Source organism: Zea mays, chromosome 3 (assembly GCF_902167145.1).
Source record: "Zea mays cultivar B73 chromosome 3, Zm-B73-REFERENCE-NAM-5.0, whole genome shotgun sequence".
Classification (NCBI taxonomy): Eukaryota; Viridiplantae; Streptophyta; class Magnoliopsida; order Poales; family Poaceae; genus Zea; species Zea mays.
The window spans coordinates 231,532,722-231,557,706 of NC_050098.1; the positions used below are offsets into that span (position 1 = coordinate 231,532,722).

At 43.6% G+C, this 24,985-nt stretch overlaps 1 protein-coding gene across 9 annotated transcripts; it reads right to left on the reverse strand.

The window, feature by feature from the left end:
• Window positions 1-877: 877 nt before the first annotated feature.
• On the reverse strand, window positions 878-22,738 carry LOC103651615 (pentatricopeptide repeat-containing protein At1g10910, chloroplastic). 9 transcript variants are annotated; one of them, XM_020550598.2, is made up of 13 exons: window positions 22,417-22,738; window positions 22,201-22,285; window positions 21,816-22,079; window positions 21,406-21,708; window positions 20,502-20,606; window positions 20,287-20,386; window positions 19,028-19,347; window positions 18,367-18,543; window positions 18,151-18,279; window positions 2,020-2,340; window positions 1,752-1,859; window positions 1,421-1,460; window positions 878-1,263 (listed from the first exon to the last, which is right to left on the reverse strand). In XM_020550598.2, exons 1-10 carry the CDS (start codon window positions 22,632-22,634, stop codon window positions 2,113-2,115), a joined length of 1,929 nt encoding a protein of 642 aa, XP_020406187.1. In that variant the 5' UTR covers window positions 22,635-22,738; the 3' UTR covers window positions 878-1,263; window positions 1,421-1,460; window positions 1,752-1,859; window positions 2,020-2,112. The 9 variants fall into 9 exon arrangements, with proteins under 9 accessions (XP_020406187.1, XP_020406186.1, XP_020406185.1 ...); XM_020550597.2 differs by having other exon boundaries at window positions 1,403-1,460; XM_020550596.2 differs by having other exon boundaries at window positions 1,369-1,460.
• Between the last annotated feature and the right edge of the window lie 2,247 nt (window positions 22,739-24,985).

Below are 24,985 nucleotides of genomic sequence, written 5' to 3' on the forward strand. Positions count from 1 at the left end.
TTCGGGAGAAAAGAAAATCACGCTGTGCCAAAAAGAAGTCGACGAGCTGTCACGGGCCCAACTGTTTGATCGCGATAGCTCTTTTGCCTGTGTGTTGGTGCCTGGTGGTCCTCACCTTGTCCCAAATTTCTTTTTAGCGATTTGTACGCTCTGACAACGACGCCTTCGCTCTAGTTTATCTTACACTATCAGGCGCCGGCTGTCATGGGCACACAAGTCACCAATGTCCACTGGCTGATTAGAATACGTAGCAGAGCAAACTTCTCCTTGTCAGTGGATCGAGTGAGGAAGTCTTGTCGTCGTAACAAGGGAAAACATGTCCCACTCAGAATATAGCCTGGTATGACAACTTTCTGCAATGCAAAACGTCTGGATGCAATGAACTCTCTTCGGCGCTACTTGCGACGAAGAGGACCGCATGCTACCAGGTATCATCAGGGAGATTAAAGGACCACATCATTATGAAGGTTAGACATGCAACAAGATTCTTCAAAAACTGTACAAGAAGGGATCTTCTGTGTTCGAATATTCTCGCTGTCCTAGTAACATCTGTGATATAAAATGAGCATTTTATAAATATATATTTTATGCTATATGAAATAAGTGGGTGTTTGGTTTGCAAGGACTAATTTTTACTCTCTCTATTTTATTCCATTTTAGTTTCTAAATTGTCAATTTTAGTTTTCATATTTGATAATTTAGGACTAAAATGGAATAAAAATAGAGAGAATAAAAAATAATTCATAGAAACCAAACACCCCTAATACTAATTTGATGTCATAAATCTTCATACGGTTTTCTAGAAATTTGATCAATGTTTTAAAAAATAACTCTAGAAATCTATTTATTCAGGGACTTACGTAGACTCAGGACAATATTTATTGAAAAGATCATGCGGCTTGTGGTGGTTAAGTTCAATCATAGAGTCCCCACCGTTCAGCTAAGCTCAAACTGAAATATCTCAAAGGCAAAATTGACGCCTAGCATAAGAAAAATAATCGGGCTCTGCCTCAAAGCTAAAATATAGTACAGTAGCTATCTGTTCATGTCACTGTTTACCAGTTCGTGCCATAGACGCATCTCTAAAAAGGACATCTTATGTAACCACCAGCAAATAAATTGTCAGACTAAAGCACGATTCTTTCTCCAAGTTCACCTCAACATTGGCACCAATTTAGCGATGAAGACAAATAACTTCAAGCCTTTCAATAGAGATAACAGATAAACATTGGATGCCTCAGCATGGCTACAATTTTATCTGGGCTGCAAAACAAAAGGATTTCAGAGGTATAAGTTCCTAGTTTCAAATCACAATCCTACAATAACAGGGATATAATAACAATCCATCCACTAAAAAGGATACATAACTGTTCATCTTCTAAAAAAAGATACAATTCATCACCTAAAAATGATACATAACTTGGTTTGCATAAAGGCACAATAGTGTGCAATCCAGTTTCCTAAAGAACAAAACAGGTTAGAAACATATTCCCCACTTTTTAGGAAAAATCCACCTGTCTGATACTCTGCCTGTATGTACAACGTGAAGTCAAATCTTCAAAGCAACCTCTTTTCACCAAAGTAATTAAGTAATAATACCTTGTACGATTGTCAACAAAATTAGATCTGTATGCTGCTTTCTAGGTACAGTGACCTCAACCATGTTGAATTACATGCAAAATCCTCTAAAATCAAATCAAATTGTCTTTGCTTTAGCTGTATGGGTATGTCCATATGTATCAAAAACTTACTGTAAGCCTTCAGACAACACAATCTAACACACATATCATAGCAAGCATGGTCATACTCCACTCCCAGCTGTACCGCTACTGGAACAAGCATGCCTCATTGGAAAATTCCTGGCCACAACAGACATAGACGTAAGCCATGAGATGTTAGAGCACTCAAGTTGATTCAATATATACCGCATACCATAATCTGAAATCCTAATAAAGTTTGTTTGCAGCCTAGGCATATCCGCACTTGAGGATGATAACTGATATCTTGTCTCTAACTTACCCCTCAGAGCACAATAAATTGATCCTCAAACAATCAGCCTAGGCATATCCTGGATGTATATGAACAATTTACATATACAAAATCTTTCCTTTATCATTTTTTGTGTCTTAGGCCAATAGTCCTTGATGCTATCTGCTGCTTAGAAAGGATTTCTGCTATAACTTGTTTTTCGCCAAAAAGTTGTGCATTCTTCAAAAGTAAGTTCCTTGATGACGAGTCTACAGAATAGCCTTGTCCAATCATCCAGTCCAAGAGGCACAGCAGCAACTGTTTCTTATCAGGCTTTTGGATGTATCTCTTAATTGCTCTCCCAAAGATGTCCTGCAAATGCAATGGTTGTGTTCAGTGTTGGAAGGAAGAATAGGTTAGTATGCTTGCTATAGTGTTCATATCTGGGGCCAGAACAGGCATGACAAAGCCTGGTATTTCCCAAGCCAAGCCTGAAGTTTGATAAATTGACAGCATCAGGCCAAAATCATGAGCAAGGGGAATATGACACCCGAAGAACAAACAAGATAATTTTGCAGAGGACAAGACCAGCTATTCTGGGAGTAATAAGATTATCACAGGTTATCATGAAAATGAGGCTTCAGGAGTCATGAGACATAATAAGAGCTAGTGGAGAAATGAAATTCAACAAAATACAGAGAACAGCTCATATCAGACTGCAGGTAGTAGAAATTAATTTCACCATCATCAAAAAATTTCCTCAAAACCAAAGATCACCTTGTTACTTGCAAGTGGCGTGCCAATGTTTTTTAAATCCTTGTTGAGATCTTATTACTCTGATCTCTAAGATCCTCATTCACAGCAGCCATATGAACATGTCAGTGCCAGAGCAACAATGGCATCACATCACTAAGCCTCATTAAGTTGAGAATATTGGAAATCTTGTAGTTGCTTTAGATTTTTAGGAAACATGAGGGGTAGCCCCCTACTGGTTAACATATATTGATAATAGAAGAAAAGATGTGTGTACAAGCAACAGATTTCAAGAAAGAAAAAAAGAGAAAAAGAAAATAAAGATCACAATTGGTGCTCTAGCCATTGTTCTATAAGTGCTACTGTATTGTGTATTAATGTGTATTCTATCTCTATAATGGGCCTTGACCCATGTACTTGGGTATATTAATATATCCCCCACCCACAATTAGGATGAAGAGTACGTGTGTCGTGGTTACCGATGATCTGGTTCTCGAGGCCAAGGTATAGGTGTCGTGCGGTGCGGCCACATTCCCGGACGACCTCCTGAAGATCAGAGGAGATCGTATTGGTGAGCCAACAGAGGACGATATTGTTCGTCTGGATCTACTCGGATCATTGGGGACGGTGGCGGCAAACTCGACGTGGTTGGCAAGGGCATATCTAGTCAGGGCCAGCAACATTAGATCACACCAATGAGCGTAATTGATCGACGAAGCGTCGAAAACGATGTTGACAAGGGAATGAACATTCTAAACCGCAGCTGCCTGGATGTGGAGGTTGGCGATGACGGTCTCCACGTATGACAAAGGGTCGGTTGTGGTTCCGTAGTTGAGGAAGACGACAATAACCTTTTTGTTGCAGAGGCCTTCTTCTCAGCAGCAGTCGCCTGCTTCTCATGAAGGAGTTGGCAGCCAGCCAACACGGGACGACGTGCAGCGGTAGCCTTCTCTTTGGTGTCGTTGGCGGTGGCGAACAAGGTAGCAAGCCACTCCTTGACGACGTCGATGTACGAAAGCATGGAGAATGGGGGGAAGGGAGTGTCCTTAAAGAGGTCGGTGGCTAGAAGGGGTGTGGTAACCCCTAGGTTTAGTGGAAGTGAGAGAAAATGGATCTAGGCTCTGATTCTCATGTTAGAGGGATTGCCACTGAGGATTGGTGTGTCGCATAGAGCCCTTGAACAATTTATATAGTACTTGACGTAGGAGATAAGACAACCCACAGGTACATATGACAATCTACGAGACACAATATCTAGACTACCAAATACACTCTGAGAGAGAACAATCAACACCATACACAAAAATGATGAGGTATGAAACATAATTGGATAGAAAGAGTAAAAATTACACATTCAAGCTCATTATTGCATAGCATATGATATGAAAAATTCTACAGCTATTACAACAATGAGAACTCATCTCATCACATCATAAAAGTGTTTGTGGCATTCGAGCCATGCATGCATCAAATAGTTATTACAGACCGATTGTTCATTACAAAAATAAAGGGGTACTGCATAAAGGGTACTGCATAAAGGGTACTTTCTCCCCCTTTTTGGCAACAAGAACCAAAAAGAGAGAGAGAAGCGCCAATCCAATGATCACCAGTGGGGAGGAGGATGATGAGGAGCAAAGAGGTGGTGCGCCAGGTCAGAGGCAAAGTGTTCCTCTCCAGACTGGGTCGGAGGAGGAGCACTGCCAGAAGGGTCCTGGGGCGGAGGGTAAGAGGACGATTGGCCCGGATCCCCGTGATACGGAGGCGGGACAAACTGCTCCGGATCATCAAAATAAGTTTCTTCTTCTTCGACGTCATCAGTTGTCGTAAAAGGCACCCCATATGCCTGCTGGTACCACTCGTTGACATCTGGAGGAGGAGGGTGGAGAGGTACATCAGGAGAGCGGGGGGCGAAGGGAGTACCCAAAGCGGAAGCTTGATGACGTAGGTTGTCGTCGGTCTCCCGCTGACGTCGAGCCACCTCATGGACATCCGCAGCAATGTTTCGGCACATGGAGAAGAAAACCGCAAACCCGTGGGCCAATCGGGCACCCATCCCACGACCTCGACCACGACCACGACCACGTGGTGTGGGAGATCCGCGGCCAGGGGAAGGGCGCGAGGCACCAGCAGCAGCAGCAGCACCAGCACCAGCACCAGCAGACGGACCCGCAGATGTATGAGCACGAGAACTGGAGGGGGCTTTCCTGAGGCGCCCTGCTGGATTGTTGGGATCAATCCAGAAAGGGGTGTATGACTGATGTCTGGTACCTTTGTCAAATCTGAACTGAGTCACAACCTCAATCATCTTCATGATAAACGGAGCATGAAGACACCCCTTCAAAGGAAAGCAGGCGGCATGAATGATTTCCTGCCAAATCATATCAAAGACATTTATGCTTTCTGAGCTGCTGGGTTTCATAAAAGAGAGCAAGACCTTGCTCTCCCGAAGAATGTTCATCTGATTACCCCCTTTTGAAATGAGGGTCATCCTGCAGAGGGAGTTGATATAACGATAATACTTATGAATGTTTGTCGACTCCCAATACTTCCGAGACTCAGAAAGATGAAGATCCTTGGCTTCATCTCTAGTAGGCTGCCGGAAATCATGAATCTTGATCTTGTCGCCAGAGATATCATTGTCAGAAAAGCCAAGAATGTGAGCAAATCGACGATAGCTCACCTTATACCAACTACCTTCAATGAAGAAGTTCAGATAAGGGTAGTTGTAATGACTCTCCTCGTCAGCTAGCTTTATCCACAAAGTTGAGTAGAATTGAGCAATAACTTCATCATTCCAATCATATTGGAATGTCATGATACTCTTCATCTGTTTCCTTTCACAGGCCCTCAATGCATGTGTCATTTCTGGGTCCCCAATGGCTTCATAACCTTCCCAGTTGATATAGCGTTGATGCAGGATAGGTTGATGCTTCTTGGGGAGAATGACGGAATTATAGAAATCCACGTGATGAAGTGTCCAAAACCGATTTCCATCGATCCTGGCATCGCGAATGCGCAATACAGGATTTTGGAAACGAAGATCCTGGAGGAGAGTAGAGCCTCCACTGGCAGTGAAATCAGTGACTGGCTCATTGCCAGCACGCCGAGCCTCTGCCCGGTGGAGGACCAAGCCACGAATCACAGGAGCGTGGGCCGGGGGAAGATCAACTTCATCATCCTTCCCCCCTTCATCATCACTTGCAGGCTCCCACGCCTGCGGATTCGTCGCAGGTCGAGACCGACCGGAAGGATTCCGGGATGTCCAACCGCGAGCACTTTGAGACCCGGAGGCCTCAGCACCCGGCATGACATTGCCGCTTCCGCGCCCTCGCTTGGATCGAGAGCGTGGGGGAGTATCTCCGTGGATTTCCTGGTCATCCGAGGAGTCGGATTCAACCACAGACGGGTTCCTTCGACGCACCATTCTAAGAAATAAGAAATAGAACCTGTGATGAGCAAGGATCAAACACGTTTGAGTAGAAACACATAAGATATTGAGCATGCACTTCAACCGTTCATATGAGCGGTTCAACTACAACGAACAATATCAAATCGCTAATCTCTAACAATGTTTGTGACAAATGAAGATAATCTAAGTGTGGCAATCACTTAAACTAAAATGTACCCAACGAATGATACATTAGATAATCAAGAACGCGTAGGATCGAGTACACGGAAATGAAATAGGGCAATACCTCGATCCGGAGATTGGGTCAAGAAGTCCCAACGAGATGGAGGAAGATGATGGAGAACGCCGGGATGAACGGATCTCCAACAACTCTTCCAAAAGTGTGAGGGCACAAGAGAGTTTTTTTGGAGTGGAGTGTGAAGGAGAGAGAGGAGGAAGAGTGGGCGGCGGCGGCTGGAATATGAGACTGAGAAGGGAAGAGGAGAGAGGGAGAGAAATAAAAGGGGGAAAGTCGGCCGCCAGAAAAACAGAAAACCGGTTCAACCGGTTTCTGGTCAAACTGCGCAGTAAAAGCGCGCAGAAAACGGTGTTGACTGCGCGAAAATTCTGGCAGTCTGACAGCACAGACTGCAAAAACTGACAGCGCAGACTGCACGCTGACTGACGGCGCGACGGCCAAAACCGGTTCAACCGGTTTTTATACCGGTTCAACCGGTTTCCACCAGGGAGAAACCGGTTGAGTGGCCTACTCAGCCGGTTTACTCAACCAGTTTCCAGATATTGCCCGGAAGGGCTATAATAGCACTTAGCAAATGTGACATGAGATATTTTAAAGATAAAAATGTTATTTCTCATTTCATATTGCTCAAACAATCAATTTTAATCCGTCAAGTTTGATCAAAATTTTAGTTATTAAGTCACGTTTCGAGAATCTAAGATATTTAGCTCACTCCTAAGAAAACAAAACCTAGTCTCATCAAGTGGTTTTGTGAAGATATCGGCTAGTTGATTTTCGGTGCTCACATGAAATAGTTCGATATCTCCTTTGGCTTCGTGGTCTCTCAAGAAATGGTGTCTGATGTCAATATGTTTAGTTCTAGAGTGTTGCACCGGATTGTTTGCAAGTTTTATGGCACTCTCATTATCACACAAAAGTGAAATTTTGTTAAACTCACACAAAAGTGGCATTCTCAACTACGGAGCCTGCAAGTGATGATGAAGGGGGGAAGGATGATGAAGTTGATCTTCCCCCGGCCCACGCTCCTGTGATTCGTGGCTTGGTCCTCCACCGGGCAGAGGCTCGGCGTGCTGGCAATGAGCCAGTCACTGATTTCACTGCCAGTGGAGGCTCTGCTCTCCTCCAGGATCTTCGTTTCCAAAATCCTGTATTGCGCATTCGCGATGCCAGGATCGATGGAAATCGGTTTTGGACACTTCATCACGTGGATTTCTATAATTCCGTCATTCTCCCCAAGAAGCATCAACCTATCCTGCATCAACGCTATATCAACTGGGAAGGTTGTGAAGCCATTGGGGACCCAGAAATGACACAGACATTGAGGGCCTGTGAAAGGAAACAGATGAAGAGTATCATGACATTCCAATATGATTGGAATGATGAAGTTATTGCTCAATTCTACTCAACTTTGTGGATAAAGCTAGCTGACGAGGAGAGTCATTACAACTACCCTTATCTGAACTTCTTCATCGAAGGTAGTTGGTATAAGAACACACACACCACTTAGAGGCTAACTAAGGATCACCGACTATCATGGAGGAAACACGACCCACAACGCTGATCTAAGCTAGCAACTCATCAACTTGGATGGCGGTTCCGCTCCCCTCCCCTGCTCCCGCCCCCTCCGCTCCCGCCCCCTCCCCTTCCCCCGACGCTTCGTTTCTCCCACAAACCACGCCGGCGTCCACTCCGGGCCCGGCGGCCACCGTGCACCTGCCGGCGTCGGGGCAGGCATCACCTTCTGGGTCGGGCGGGCGCTCCCGTTTTGAGCGGTGGCGGGATGCCTCCCCACGATCGGCAGAGTCGTCCAAATCGTTCTGTGAAGTGGTTGCGGCTGGCCGGATGGTTACGGCTCCTGCTCCGGTGGTGCGACCTGCCTGCAACCGGGAGAAATGCGATTCCGGCGTCCGGAAGAGGTTTGTGTCGTCGACGGGCGTTGCTCAGGTTGTTCGGAACACAGAGAAAACAGAGCCGCTAGTCGATGGATGGCAGTTGGTGGAATCCAAGCAGTCAAAGCGACGCCGATTGAAGATGGAGCGGCAACGTCAGAGACGGCCCGTCCCAGAGGACCTGGCTGGCAGGTGCTTTAACTGCCTCTCTCATGATCACTTTGCCTTCCAGTGTACGCAGAAGACGAGGTGTTTTCGGTGCCGGAAGCAGGGGCATCGCTCCTTTGATTGCAATCTACTTAAAAGGCCGGTGAGGCTTGAGGCTGTGAAGGTGGCGGTGAACAACAGTGCTGCCTCTCGACCTGAGACTGAGATCTCGGTTTGGAGGAGGATCAATCTTCCGGAGCCAAGTACGACCAGTGGAGACAGACTAAGGGAGCAACCTCGACCTGAGACACGGCTCTCGGTCTGGAGGAGGCTCTCTTCGTCTTCAGCAACCTCTGTGATCAAGGTGAAGAAGAAGAGACTGGTGTGGAGAAGGAAAGACAATCAGCATCCTCCTAGAGATTCAGGTATTGCTGTTCGACACCAGGAACCATCAACAATGGAGGGCGACGGCGGAGGCTTGATTTCACTTGATGCTGTCGGTGTCCAATCAAAAAGACAGCGGACTCGCAAGAGACGGCGTAGAACCAAACCGATTTCTGATTTGGATAAGCGCCCCGCTGGACCGGTGTCGCCTGCTGAAGATGATAAACCCTGCATCTTGAGATGGAGTCAGCAGATGACCAGAGCTGAGGATGATCTTCAGAAGGCAGTGGTGATTACTGTTATCAGCGATCGTGAGAAAGTACCGGTTGAAGAGATTGCTGAGTTAATTGCTCCTAGGCTGGAGCTGGAAGAGGGGACACTGATAATTCGGCATTATTCCCAGTCAAGTTTCATTCTCTTTCTACCTGGCTGTGACATGGTGGAGATGCTGGTGGGCAATTGGCCTTTTCTCAGGGCAGCCACGTTCACAATCACCTGCAGGAAATGGTCCCGGTTTCTGAACTCCAGGGGTGCTGTGTTACCTGTCTTGTTGGACTTCGAGCTTCAGGGTATCCCCATCCATGCATGGGAAACCATAACTGTGGAACAATTGCTTAATCCCTTTGCTAGTGTTCATCAGGTTCATCCTGACACCCTGGAGCTTAAGGATGTGGCTGTTTACCGATGTTCTGCTTGGTGTTTAGACCCGTCCTTGGTGCCTGCTTCAAGGGAGCTTTGGATCGTCGAACCTCCCTTTGCCGTTGATGGGATGTCTTCTGGCAGGAGAACGCTGATGTATCCAATCCGCATCACATTCTCGTCTGCACCACGGAGGGATGGATCCGATCCTAAGCTTCATGCTATTACTTCGGGCGGGGATGGTTCTGGTCACGTGCAGCAGGGATCCCCTCCTTTTTCAAGACCTCCCCATTCGAGTGGGAGAAGGGGGGAACATGGTCATTCGGGACGTCTCTCAGTTCATGAGCGTTTGGGCCCAAGAGATGAGAGCATGCAGCAGCGGAGCATTAGCTCCGGGGTGGCAGTTTCAGATTTGAAGAGAACTTTGGAATCTGATGGGGGGAACTTGTCTCCTAGGCTGGTAGAGATGACTGATGACATGGTTATTGTTTCACCGGTGAAGGCGAAGCAGCTGAAAGTTTATTTTCGTCAAAGACTCAAGAATGTCCTGAACCAGGAGGAAGCTGGAACTCCCAATTCTGTCACTGTGCTTCCTCCATCACCCTCAGACGTGGCAGCTGCTGACACAGATCCATCTGAGTATTCTGTTTCAGATGTTGACGCTGTGTTGGCAACTCTGTCTAGAACATTAACTTCCTCCCTGTCTGATGTGGCAGCAGCACACGCGGCTCCGTCGGAGGCTAATGCCTTAGACGTTGATGCTAAGTTGGCTGCTCCATCTGAGGAGGACATTTCAGCAACAACAAATGCTGCGTTGGCTGCTCCATCTGAGGACCCTTCAGCAACAACACAAGATTCTGTGGAGATTTGTGCTCAAGAGCAATTCATCAGCAAATTGTCAAACCAGATCACACGCATATTACCAATCCCAAAATCTGTCAGACGTCAGTCCTCTATCCCCCTGGCAGTTCCAAGACGCAGCCGACGTGTGGCAGGGGTTGGAGTTGAATTTAAAATTCAGGATTGGGGAAAAAGATCTAAGAAACAAGCTATGGTGGCTCTAAATATTATTGAGGACAATGAAGGATTCAGCCGTCAAGCTTTAGATGACTACGCCAAGCTCTTCAAGAATACTTTTTCTCGTAGTCATGTGCAGGCTCTTGCTGCCCTTTTTGGGTGGTCTGTCCCAGATAATTTAGAATATATAACTGGGACTGGGGATATTACCGCAGCAAGCTTATTTTAGCTGGCGATGTTGCTGATATTGTTTGTCGATTTACCTCTCACTGTTTCTACATGGATCCGGAAAAAATAATTGTTTGGAATGTTAGAGGTCTTAATTCTCTATCTCGACAGAATTCTGTCCGTGAGCTCCTCAATTGTTATGGAGCGGATATAATCTGTCTTCAAGAAACTAAGATGGCACAACCTTCTTCGCGTGTTCTCCTCTCTATGTTGGGGTCTGATTTTACCGGTTCTTTGGCCCTGCCTTCTAATGGTTCGAGGGGTGGAATCCTTATTGCTTGGAGACGACACTTGGGGATAACTGGAGCTACCAGGACAGACATCCATAGTATTTCTGTGCAGTTTTGTTCAGTGGAGGGACACCAGTGGTGGCTTACTTGTGTGTATGGACCTCAATCTAATGAAGCCAAGATTGAATTTCTGCAAGAGCTGAGACATATTAGAGCAGCCTGTCAGGGCCCTTGGATGATTACTGGGGATTTCAATCTCATTTTGCATGCCGAGGATAAAAACAACTCGCATATTAATCGGGCTATGATGGGTCGATTCAAAAAATTGGTAGATGATCTCGCTCTTAAAGAAATTCCACTCCATGGGCGCAAGTTTACTTGGTCTAATCAGCAGAACCAGCCTACTCTTGTCAAACTTGATAGAGTCCTGTGCTCTATTGATTGGGAGGAGCTGTTTCCTGGTGCAGTGTTACAAAGTGCGGCTTCTGAAGATTCTGATCACTGTCCTTTATTATTGGGTTTCAAAGATTGCAAAGGTGTTAAAAGGCGTTTCCACTTTGAATCATTCTGGACGAAAATTGAAGGGTTCCACGATGTGGTGCACACCGCCTGGAATTCGGTTCCTGTTGGCCACTGCCCCTTCTCCACTTTTGATTTAAAACTCAAAGGGACAGCTAAAGCCCTTCAAGGATGGAGCAGCAAGAAGGTGGGGCACATTGAGACTCAACTGCATCTTGCTAGAGATTTGATCCATCAGCTTGAGATTGCGCAGGATGGTCGTATTCTGTCTGTGTTGGAAAGGTGGCTGCTAAATAAATTGAAGAAGCTTGCTCTGGCTTTGGCCTCAACCAAACGTACCATTGCCCGCCTTAGATCAAGAATTTCTTGGCTCAAGGAAGGAGATGCAAATTCTAAGTTGTTCCATTCCTTTGCAAGGTACAGAAAGAAGAAAAACAGTGTTTCCAAGCTTACTGTTGGAAATCAAGTCCTTACTGCTCATAGCGACATTGCTGCAGCAGTGGATCAGTTTTACTTTGATTTAATTGGGGCTAGTAAAGACAGAAATATTTCGATTAACCTTGAGGCTCTGGAAACTGCTGGCACTCCATTCCCAAATTTGATCGAGTTGGACAACCCCATTGCTGAGCAAGAAGTGTGCAATGCTATAAATTCTCTGCCCTCTGATAAATCTCCTGGACCGGATGGATTTACTGGTAGATTTTACAAAATTTGCTGGTCCATTATTAAAGAGGATCTTATGGCTGCGGTGATTGCGATTTGGAACAGAAAATTTGATAATTTTCATAAGCTGAATTCTGCTTTTATCACTCTAATCCCAAAGAAAGATAATGCTGATCAAGTCAAAGATTTTAGACCTATCAGCCTTGTTCACAGCTTTGCAAAATTAATCACAAAGATATTGGCTTCTCGATTGGCTTCAAGGCTCAACGATTTGGTCTCTCCAAACCAAAATGCCTTCATTAAGGGTCGCTTTATCCAGGATAATTTCATGTTGGTTCAGCAGACGGCTAAATTACTTCATCAACAAAGGCATCCTTGCCTGATGCTCAAGCTGGATATTACTAAAGCTTTTGATTCGGTTTCCTGGCCCTTCCTTATTGAGGTCATGCAGAATCTAGGGTTTGGGCAGATCTGGAGAGATATCATTTCAGGGCTGCTTCTCACTTCCTCTACTCGAGTGTTAGTTAATGGTCATCCGGGAAGCATAATTTCTCATAGAAGAGGGCTGCGACAGGGGGATCCTCTTTCTCCGATGCTGTTTGTGCTTGTCATGGATGTGCTTGGTCAACTTGTCTCTAAAGCAGATGAGGAAGGTTTATTACAACCTCTTTCTACTAGGCAGCTTCAACACCGGGTTTCTCTTTATGCTGATGATGTGGTTCTTTTTATTAATCCCGTGGCAGAGGACATGACTATGATTTCAGACATCCTTCAGCTTTTTGGTGAGGCTTCTGGTTTATATAATAATAATCAGAAATCTAGTGTCTACCCCATCAGATGCCATGAAGACAATTTAGAGATTATTCAACAGTTTTGGCCCTGCGAGATATCTAGCTTTCCTTGCAAGTACCTTGGGTTGCCCCTGTCGTTACATAAATTAAGAAGGGAGCAGGTGCAGCCCATTGTGGATAAAATAGCTAATCAACTACCTGGATGGAAAGCTGATTTGTTGACTAAAGCAGGAAGAAGCGTATTGGTGCAATCTGTTTTGACAGGGGTGCTGATTTATAGTGTTATGGCTGTAGACTTGCCTTCTACTACTTTGAAGGACATTGATAAAATTCGAAGAGGGTTCCTTTGGCGTGGTCGTAAAAATGCCATGGGTGGCCATTGTGCAGTGGCCTGGGGCAGTGTGTGCAGACCTCGAGAGCTTGGTGGACTGGGTATTTTCAGCATCACTGAACTGAGTTGGGCCCTTAAAATGCGTTGGGCTTGGCTGCAAAAAACTGAGCCAGGTCGGCCCTGGGCATCCCTGCCTTTGCATACCCCGAAAAAAATTCGAGAGTTTCTACAAGTAGCCTTGTATTCTGAGATTGGAAATGGAGCTTCTACCCTTTTCTGGAGTGATCGATGGTTGGATGGGCAGCGGATTGGAGATATCGCTCCCCGACTTATTGAGACCATTCCTATGAAGCTGATTAACAAAAGGACAGTTCAAGAGGCGATTGAGGATAATGGCTGGATTAATGATATTCCTGGGAGTTTATCTGTTGGTGCACTTGCAGATTTCCTGCGTATTTGGGATTTGGTGGCACATGTTGATCTGGACCCCCATAAGGAGGACAAACATATTTTTCGGTTGGCTGCTAATGGCAAATATTCGACTAAAGCCGCTTATGAGGGGCTCTTCATTGGATCTGTGGAGTTTGAACCTTTTAAGCGGATTTGGAAAACTTGGGCTCCACCCAAATGTCGATTCTTCTTGTGGCTGGTGGCTCACAAGAAATGTTGGACAGCAGATAGACTTGAGAAGCGGGGGCTGGATCATCCGGAAAAATGTCCTTTATGTGAGCAGGAAAGGGAGACAATTGACCATCTGCTGGTGAATTGTGTTTTCTCAAGAGAATGTTGGTTCCTCCTTCTAAGGCAATTCGAGCTGCAGGGTTTGGCCCCCCAACCAACGGATATTAATTCTATGGAGTGGTGGCATCAAACAAATGAAGCTATTCAGGGGTCCTTCAGAGATGGCCTAAACTCCCTCATTATGCTGGGCGCTTGGATTTTGTGGAATCTCCGGAACAGATGCATCTTTGATGGCCTTTCCCCTAATGTTGCTAATTTCCTAATCCATGTGGGGGATGAGCGCCGTCTGTGGGAGACTGCCGGGGCCAAGGGGTTGACATCCCTTGTTGCCTCCCTATCTCATGTAGCCTAGAGTTTTTATAGATGAGTCAGTCTTTGCTAGTTTCGTTCAGGCCGCCGTAAGGCGTCAGTTGTACCCCGGTCTATTTTAGACCTTGTGTATTTCTTCCTTTAATATAATGATACGCAGCTCTCCTGCGTGTTCGAGAAAAAAAAAGGTAGTTGGTATAAGGTGAGCTATCGTCGATTTGCTCACATTCTTGGCTTTTCTGACAATGATATCTCTGGCGACAAGATCAAGATTCATGATTTCCGGCAGCCTACTAGAGATGAAGCCAAGGATCTTCATCTTTCTGAGTCTCGGAAGTATTGGGAGTCGACAAACATTCATAAGTATTATCGTTATATCAACTCCCTCTGCAGGATGACCCTCATTTCAAAAGGGGGTAATCAGATGAACATTCTTGGGGAGAGCAAGGTCTTGCTCTCTTTTATGAAACCCAGCAGCTCAGAAAGCATAAATGTCTTTGATATGATTTGGCAGGAAATCATTCATGCCGCCTGCTTTCCTTTGAAGGGGTGTCTTCATGCTCCGTTTATCATGAAGATGATTGAGGTTGTGACTCAGTTCAGATTTGACAAAGGTACCAGACATCAGTCATACACCCCTTTCTGGATTGATCCCAACAATCCAGCAGGGCGCCTCAGGAAAGCCCCCTCCAGTTCTCGTGCTCATACATCTGCGGGTCCGTCTGCTGGTGCTGGTGCTGGTGCTGCTGCTGCTGCTGGTGCCTCGCGCCCTTCCCCTGGCCGCGGATCTCCCACACCACGTGGTCGTGGTCGTGGTCGAGGTCGTGGGATGGGTGCCCGATTGGCCCACGGGTTTGCGGTTTTCTTCTCCATGTGCCGAAACATTGCTGCGGATGTCCATGAGGTGGCTCGACGTCAGCGGGAGACCGACGACAACCTACGTCATCAAGCTTCCGCTTTGGGTACTCCCTTCGCCCCCCGCTCTCCTGATGTACCTCTCCACCCTCCTCCTCCAGATGTCAACGAGTGGTACCAGCAGGCATATGGGGTGCCTTTTACGACAACTGATGACGTCGAAGAAGAAGAAACTTATTTTGATGATCCGGAGCAGTTTGTCCCGCCTCCGTATCACGGGGATCCGGGCCAATCGTCCTCTTACCCTCCGCCCCAGGACCCTTCTGGCAGTGCTCCTCCTCCGACCCAGTCTGGAGAGGAACACTTTGCCTCTGACCTGGCGCACCACCTCTTTGCTCCTCATCATCCTCCTCCCCACTGGTGATCATTGGATTGACGCTTCTCTCTCTCTTTTTGGTTCTTGTTGCCAAAAAGGGGGAGAAAGTTTATTATGCAGTACCCTTTATGCAGTACCCCTTTATTTTTGTAATGAACAATCGGTCTGTAATAACTATTTGATGCATGCATGGCTCGAATGCCACAAACACTTTTATGATGTGATGAGATGAGTTCTCATTGTTGTAATAGCTGTAGAATTTTTCATATCATATGCTATGCAATAATGAGCTTGAATGTGTAATTTTTACTCTTTCTATCCAATTATGTTTTATACCTCATCATTTTTGTGTATGGTGTTGATTGTTCTCTCTCTCTAAATATGTCGCAAATTGACATATCAAGTCAATGGTAATATCGCAAAACTCATGCACATATTTAGTGGGAGCTACACATACACAAAAGATTTTATCTCGCAAGTACTTGTAACTTTTAATTCTTATTTCCATTCTAGTTTGTTTTGGCATCAATCACCAAAAAGGGGGAGATTGTAAGTGCAATCAACCCTAATTGAGGGTTTTGGTGATTAATGACAAAACAAACTAAGATTCTAACAAGTTTGCTCCTAGTATGTACACAGTATTTCTACAGACAGGAGAAGCACAGATCTTACGAGCATAAAAGTATAAAGCACAGCGGATTTAAAATTCCACATCAAATGGTGTGCTCCAAGTGCTAAGAAATAACGGCGGTGCTAAATTTATAATTCTTGAGTCATAGGAATCGTCGTACAATTAAGAGGGATCCGCGACGGTTAAGTAAGTTGTGAAACGAGCCAAGTTCAATATCTTTTGAAAACTCCTTGGAGATCATTTTCCCAGATCATGAATGCCCTTGAGAAAAACAAATTTTACTTCCCACAAAGACTCCCCTTTTGTTCTCTTCAAAATACTCAAAATTTGGTTTCAGCCCCCAAAACCGGTTCAACCGGTCCTGAAACCGGTTCAACCGGTTTCGGTACTGTTCACCTGCCACCTCTGCTCTGACCTGTCTGACAGTCAGAGCTGTCAGAAAAGTCGCAGCAGATATTTTTCAGAAACCGGTTCAGCCGAAATTTTTCCCTACTCAGCCGGTTTTGAAACCGGTCGAGTCTCCGGCTGAGTAGCTCAGTGGACCGGGATCCCCCTGGTAGAAACCGGTTCAACCGGTCCGAAAACCGGTTCAACCGGTTTTTGCTCCTTTTCTCCCAACGGCTGTCAGCTTTTGGGGGATCCTTTATATACCCCCTCACACTCTCTCTCATTTACTCCTGCCTCTCCCACGAATTCTTGGCTGACCAACCTTCAAACAAGCGCATTCATTTCACCTTTCACACCCGCAATCGCATCTCCTTCAATCATTTGAAGGACCCTTGGTGTGAGGTGAACTCGATCGAACTCGCTGTCAATTTCATCTCGATTCTCCCATTCTCTTGTTCTTGAGCTCGTTGCAAACTTAACCGTGTGCGGATTTGTTACTCTTGGAACCTCGAGTTCCTTGACGGTTAGAGGTTGCTTGGGAGTCTCCAAATTTGTGGACGACCCCAAGAAGTTTGTATCACCCGCTCCTTGAGCTGATTTGAGAAGAGATTGCCTTGACCTTTGTGGTCGGCTTGTGGAGGATTAGGGTTGGAAAAGACCCGGCCCTTTGTGGGTTCCTCAACGAGAAGTAGGACACCTTTGTGGTGGTTGCCGAACCTCGGGTTATATCGCGTGTTCTTGTGTGTTCTTGTCAAGCGCTTTATATTCAGTGGTTGGTTCATATTATTCATTTGAGTAGATTTTGTGTAGGGCAAATCTTTAGCTATATTCTTCACTACTTCGCATTTGTTCAATAGATTATCAAATTTAAGTTGAGCAAGTTCAAACTTGTTCAGTCGTGATTAAAATCGACTGAACCGGTTTGCACCAGTGCAACTTTAATTTAACTTATTTCGAAGTTTTTAGTGAAAATTTTCAGGTGTAGCCTATTCACCCCCCCCCCCTCTAGGCTACTTTCACTAGTCGAGGTGGCGAAGTGTTTGCAGTAGAAACTTGGTACTGCTCCATTCCCACAAAAAATATCTGCTAAAACTTAAAGGCAGGCTGCGGAAACTTGTAAAAACATTTCAGCGCCAGAGTGACAACATTTCATCATTTTTAGGTACATTAGGCATGTTATTGCAAACAAGGCACACAAAAACAAGTTTTTCTACAAACAAGGCACACAAAAACAAGTTCTTTTTTACAAACAAGGCACCCAAAAGTTTCATAAGTCTGATAAAAATAAAGATATAGATTGTAAACAAGAATCCTGAGTTCAGACAGATGAGTTAGAAATAAAAACTGGAGCCCACAAATGCCACACACCACTCAGAAGTCATGACTGGAAACGTGCAAGGTTTAACCACTATGTTTATCAATCAATGAACATCAGAAATATAGTACCATGGTAATTACGAGCTTGACATGTAATTCCAATTTCAAAGTATTTGATGGCATAAGCTTTTAGTTAACTTAAATAGGTAAATGTTTAGATTTTTAGTATAACTGTCTCAGAATAAACCATCTAGTATGATTACGCCATTTTGAAACCCACATTAATTCCAACAAGGTATCAAAGGACACTAAGATACAAGACCATCACCTGGCTGATACGCCACCCGGAGCGGTTTAGGGCTTTCATAACATCATTAATTAGATTTATATTGCCTGAGACCATGAACGATTTAGCAAACTTCTCCAAAGAAGAAGGAGATATCAGATCAGCATTGTCCTGTCAATTTGATGTGCTTAGTGTGGACACAGAAAACAAACAAAAGATATTGCAATAGCAAATGTAAAAGCAGTAGAATTTTATTACCTTAACAACTATATAAGCAGCTTTGAGAAGTTCTGCTGGAACTAAGATGCCTAAGACCTTCTCATGAAGAGATTTGTGAACTGTTCTTTTACTATATCTCAACATATTATACACAGAAAATGCTTCAGAAGGGAAACCTGCCTTTCCTAGCTGTACCATTACATGAGAACAAAGCTCCTGGAAAAGATATACAGATTTTTTTTATCAACTACATACAAGTTTTCTGCATAAAAGGTTAACTTAAAAGTATATTCTAGGAAGTTGGGAATTATCACTCACTCACTCTTCTACAGGAGTGTCATAACTCAAAACAAGAGACACTCATTTTGACTTAATGGTTCAGTCAGCAATGGGAAATTGTCCGACATACCATAACATGGAACTATTCGACAAGCTCAAGCTATACTATGATGACAACAAAAATTAACCAATCAAACTACAAAAACCATATAAACCTATCATTTTCTTGGATACCCACCTGATCTGACCGATAAAATAGGAACTATAATCCCAAGTGGAATACAATATGAGAAAACCAAAATAATATAAAGAAAATAAACAAAGTTATGATTCTAATCAAGGATGGAGAGAGTAACAAGGGTTTGATAGCTGAGGTTTGATCCATGATAGAATTCGAAAATGATTTGCATGAACTAAATACCTCATTTAATTGATGACCCTTTGCATGCATATCTTCAACTGTTTTGTATGCTAGGTGACAAACCTTTGCATTGCAGAAGTACCTTATCAAGGTATTAAATGTAATGTTATCAGGTGATATGTTTGATTCATCCATTTTCTTTAGCATCCTCATTACGCTCTCCATGTCATTTGTGCTGCAGTAAGTGCGCAGTGATGTATTAAGCATAACCAGATCATATGATGCATTCTCAGACTCGAATTCTTTGGCAAGCTGTTTCGATTCTTGGTGATGACCACCTCTGTGCAATGCTGAAATCATGATGCTAAATGCATAACCATCTGTGGAAATAAGATAAGGACCTCAGAAAATGTCAACAAGACACAAATAGTTGATAGTAGGACGGTAGGACCAGTAATACATAGTAAGAGCAAGGTTAATAATGTAGCCTATAGTGGGCTTTATGGTGTTGTCATGTCATATATAGCCAACTAAAAGACTAGTCATATACTAATACAAGTTGTATAATTAAGACTTGGTTCGTCTCTTCCTCTCACAAACTGTGTTGGAATCCATGAGAAGCCCACTTTCAGTTGACTATTCGTGAGCGGCCTCTTTCCTTCTCTCTCCATTTCTCTTTCTTCCATATCACCATAAATCTTACATGGCATGTCTTACAGCCTGCCTACATCATCTTATTATACTTGTTCTAACAAGACATTTGCATGTGACTGCATGGGAAAGCTCTAGAGAATTATTACTTCCTCTAATTCCACATGTAGGTTGTTTAGGACGGCGATAGTCTCCAATGTGAAACTTTGAATTGCATTTTTTGTTAAAATATACCATTCTAGATAGTAAAAGATATATATATTCTAAAAGTATTTTCCATGATGAAAGGGTAATATCAACCATGTGTTGTAAATCTAAGTAACTTTCCATATATCGATGGTCCAAGTACAAAAATGTTTCAATGGACAAAAAATCCTGAAAGGGCCCAAATTTAGAATCAGAAGAAGTATTATGACACACTACGCCACATAGGACTCAACACAACATGAGGCCAAAAAGCTAGATGACTCTAAATAGGAGCATGAGATCAACACAACAATGTAGTAAGCTTTTCTAAGAGAACTTAAATAAATTTCAATGTGCTTATTTGCATCTAGTCAAGTAATTATAGCCTAAAAGTTTACATTATGAACAACATGTCAGTACATTTGCAACTGAAAACTAGAAAAGAGATATAGTTTAATCTGTTATCCAGCTACATCCCATACCAGATTTGACTCCTTTTTCTTTCATTTCGTTAAATAGAATATTTGCTTCCTGTATCTTTCCACCTTTGACAAGGCCATCAATCAATATGCAGTATGGCATCTGGACACAGTACAAAGGATTATGGAATCATGATAGCATGTAATGTCGGTTAATTTCAAGGGACCATGCAAGTGTGCACATTAAGTACTTCTTTTTGTGAGACCACATGTTTTACCTCATCCTGTGCAAAACCTGAGGCTTCCAGTTCAGTTAGCAGTCCCTTAGCCTTCTCAAAGAGACCACCTTTAGAATACACCTTTAACAAAGTGGTCAACATAACCTGCAAGTGCAATTTAATTTAGAAGGTACTCCCTCACTTCAAAAAGGACAAGAAGTATTTGTTTTGAAGGAAAAAAAATCAAACTCTTCATGTTTTGACCAATAATTAATCAAGTTGTAAGTATGTCCAGTGTATATACTATACAATTAGATCCATATGTCAAAGTTCTTCTGCACTAAATTGGTTATGTAGCTACAAACAATATATTTTGTGAGAAACCAATGATCAAAGTCGTACTGTCAAAATAAAATAAACCTTCAAACACAGGAGAATCACTTATCATTGCCTTAACAGAAGAAAGAAGCCATACAAGAAAGACCTCGCAAACCTAGACAGACATATATACAAGGTAAACACTAAACACCTTGAGTACAAGTATAGCCGCAACGCATAGGACTTCAGGAAAGAAGCAAAAGTTAATTGCAAAGTGAAGAGTCTATGATAGAAATATTTGAAGCACCGATCATCATTTCTCTCAATAACACTATAATCCAGGCTATACATGTGTATCTAGGTTGTTGAAACATTCAGGAGCACCAAGCACCAGTACTCTCCATGACACTAATGGGGGCTCATCCAAGTATCGTTCAACAAATTATGTACTCTCCATGACACTAATGGGGGCTCATCCAAGTATCGTTCAACAAATTATGTATCATGCAGAAAATTATGGCTGTAGCTAGATGGGGTTGCAGACACTTCCACTGCTTAATGTAAGAATATCCTTTGGCATATTATGAAAGAATATACATTCAAGCTAATTAATAAAGGACCAACAAACAAGAACAGGAAAAATGACCTTATTTGGTGTTAATCCAGAGGACCTCAGATCTTTCATCAATAGCTCAGCTTTTCCATAATCAGAATTTTCTGAATATGCATTCAACAGGGAGCTGTAATGGAACAGATTAGGACTATGGCCTTCATCTTTCATTTTCTGAAAGTATACTTCAGCCTCCTCACAGTAGTTATGAGATGCACATATTGCCAGAAGAGTGCCATATATTACAATATCCATCTGAAGACCACGAGATTTCATCTCATTGATCAATCCCATTGCCTTGGTATAACCTTGCTTCAACTTCATACACCCTGCTAACAGCTAGACGACACAAGACAGCTATTTCAAAAATCATGCCCTCCTGGCCGAACAAAGAGAATCGATGTCACAATGTTAACAGGTAAAGAGAAAGGGTCAAAGTTCCATACGGTGCTGTAGGTGAATGGATCAGGAGATAGACCTTCCCGTATCATCTCGTCATAGAGCTTGAAGCTGCTGTCCAACCTCCCATTCTTCACCAAGCACCCAAGAACTGAATTACAGACGGAGACATGGACCCTCAATGTTCGGTCTTTGATGGCACCGTACACTCGAAGCACCCTCGCAGGGTCACGGCTCAGTCCAAGGTACTTGAAGTAGCTGCTATAAGATGCAGCGTTGGTCATCTCGCGCTCCTGCATCCACTCAAAGACCTGAAACACATTGAGTTCAGTAGCTTGCAGTTTGTCTGTCTATGGCAAGGCAACTCTCCTAGCTAGTCCAACAACACCAATTCACAAGAGAATGCAAAGGTCACAGGCAGGCAGACACTACCTTAGAGAGGTCATCCCAACGCCTAATGTCCCCGCAGTGGCGCAGAATTATGTTGCAGTCTTGTGTCTGCAGTACCTCCTCAAACCTGCATACGGAGGGCGTAATTTGCAGGGTTCGGCTTCAGTTGAAATCCATGAGCACTGAACTACTGACCGCATCCTAACATCCTTCATATCTGCCAATGGAAGCAGAGTGCCAGAGCCAGCAACAAATTACCTGTTGAGGGCGGCGATGGGGTCAAGGGCCCCCTTGACCTCAGCGACGGCGCTGCGCCTGGGGGACGGCCGCGGCGGTTTGGGCGCCTCCGGCGCTTCCAGCGTCTGCGTGGCCACGCGGACTGAAGGAGCGGTCCGCTGGGGGCATGTTGGCGCCAGCAGCGGCGACAGGGACAGGAAGCGGGAGGCAGCGAGCATCGGCAAGGGCGAGAGTTCCATCGCGGCGACGCGGGATGCTATCTGTTTGCGTTCACGACTCGCATTGGAGCCGGAGGAGGCCGATATAGGAACGGGCTCTTAATTTTTTTTCCCATCTTTGTAATATTTTTTTTAGGAATAAGGAAGCAAAAGGATATTTTTATATCTCGAGCGGTTAAAAAATAACGATCAAATGATTCAGTTTACTCTATGTGGTGTGAAAAGTTTCATATGCTTGTTGTACCGAAAAATGATGGTCTGAAGCTATCTTCTTCCGCTGAAGTTCTCGTCATACTATAAGAGGTCGAATGATTTGATGAAGATATAAAACTTGAGCCTTATGACATCCTCACCTCTAATGCACGTAAGTTCGAGTTGATGATGGCACTCCCAAAGAAAAGGAGAAAGAGGTGGCTTATAATGCAGCTAAGGAAGTGAAACAACTTATGTGTGAACTTGTCTTTGTGGAACTGTTGTGTGCGAATTTGTTGACTTTTGTAAAATTGTTTTGTGCGAACTTAATGGCTTTGTGAAACTCTTTTATGTGCGAACTTGATGTCTTTGTGAAACTGTTATATGCGAATTTGATGACTTTATGAAACTGTTACGTGTGACTTGTCATTGTAGAACTGTTACGTGTGACTTATCATTGTGGAACTATTATGTGTGAACTTAATAGTTTGTGACAGTTATAAATTGTTCACGCCCACTTTTTAGAAGCAGATGCAAAGTTCATAGATCCTTGTTTATATTAAAATTATGTATGCAAAGTATCAAACAATATTTAGAATTTAACTCTAGAAATTAAATTGCTTGTAGAGACAAACAAAAATAATGGAGTTCAATCACTTTCTAGTTGATTGAATTCTAAATAATTCATTTTTTGGCATTTATTTTTTTGTAAAATGTTTAATTTCTAGGCATCCAAACTGGGTGTAATTGTAGAAGATTGTCCCAACGAGCCCACACTGGATCTTATGACAACCTTGAACTTTTATTCAATAGAAAACATGGCGAAATAACAGTCTCGCCCATGAAAAGCACTAGGAGACAACTTCATTCATTAATAAAATAAGACCCTCACAAATAGGGGCGGATGCAAAGGAGGGCTGTCAGGGCTACAACCCCACCCGACAGTGGGTTAAAAGAGTAGGCGGGTCTTTAAAGTAGCTCAAATATCTCATTCTACAACATATCATGCATCAACTACATCCGTATATGACATGATAATCTAATCTTTTGTCATGTTTACGAGATGGATGTCGCACAAAATACTGTACTAATGACCCAATTGTCAGTGACTGGTAATTTAGTGCCATCCATAAAGATGACAAAAGATTAAATGTCATCATCTAACACACGAGCACCATGACACTGTCCCAGTCTGCGGCCTAACTCTAGCCACCTGATGTCTGTCACTCGCACTCTGTGTCATTAAAACTACATGTAACATCCCTAGTGTTACTGTAACTAAAACTTGAGCATGGCATCATAAACATTGGCATTGCATATGTTTGACACACCTAAAGTGCATCCACTAGGTAAAAATTTCAAACAAGTGTAAGGTTTTTAGTGTTTTGCAAATAGGACCCTAGATAGGGAACCTGACCTTAAATAAGGTTCAAAGGGGGTAAAACATAACCCAAGGTGAGAAAACCTAAAGGCTTTAGGGAAGAGTCATAAAATGTCCCCAAAAACAAAGTTGGATCACATTTATACCCCTGGGATACCAAAAATCTCAATTAGAACCCTGGAAAACCCTAAATCCAAACCCTAGGGCATATGTGCAAAATTAGTCCACTTTTGGACTAAAGTGCAAAAACCAAGTCAAATAGGTATCTTAAGTCATTTGGTTCACAAATGTATGGACTTGTAAGCCAAATATTGGATTTTGGACTTAAAATGCAAAATGGACCTCAATTAAGTTCTATTCTAAGTCTGAAAATTCAGTGTTGAGGACTCAACTTTGGAGCTTTGCATCTTTCAAATTCTAGGGTTTTTGCCCTAGGTCACCACATCAATATTGTAGATCTATGGAAGGATAATAACTTTGCTATAGAACTCATGCCTTAGTACCATGAAGAATTCTGAAATAAATGAGCCTGAAGTTGTTCTGTCAGGCTTGTATCAAGAAACTGAAACTGAACCTGAAGACAGGAGTGGTCACAGTGATATGGGACCGATTTGAGCACGCCATAACTTTAAATACGTTCGTTTTGATCCAAGAATCCTATAGTAAGTTTGGAGACTGATGATTAGTGAACAAATTTTATTAAGAGGGATCGCTCTGTTCCTAACAAGAATCTAGAGATAAATGGGTTGGATCGTGGCCGGTTTAGGCGACTGAAGTAGATGTGCCATGGTACAGTGTT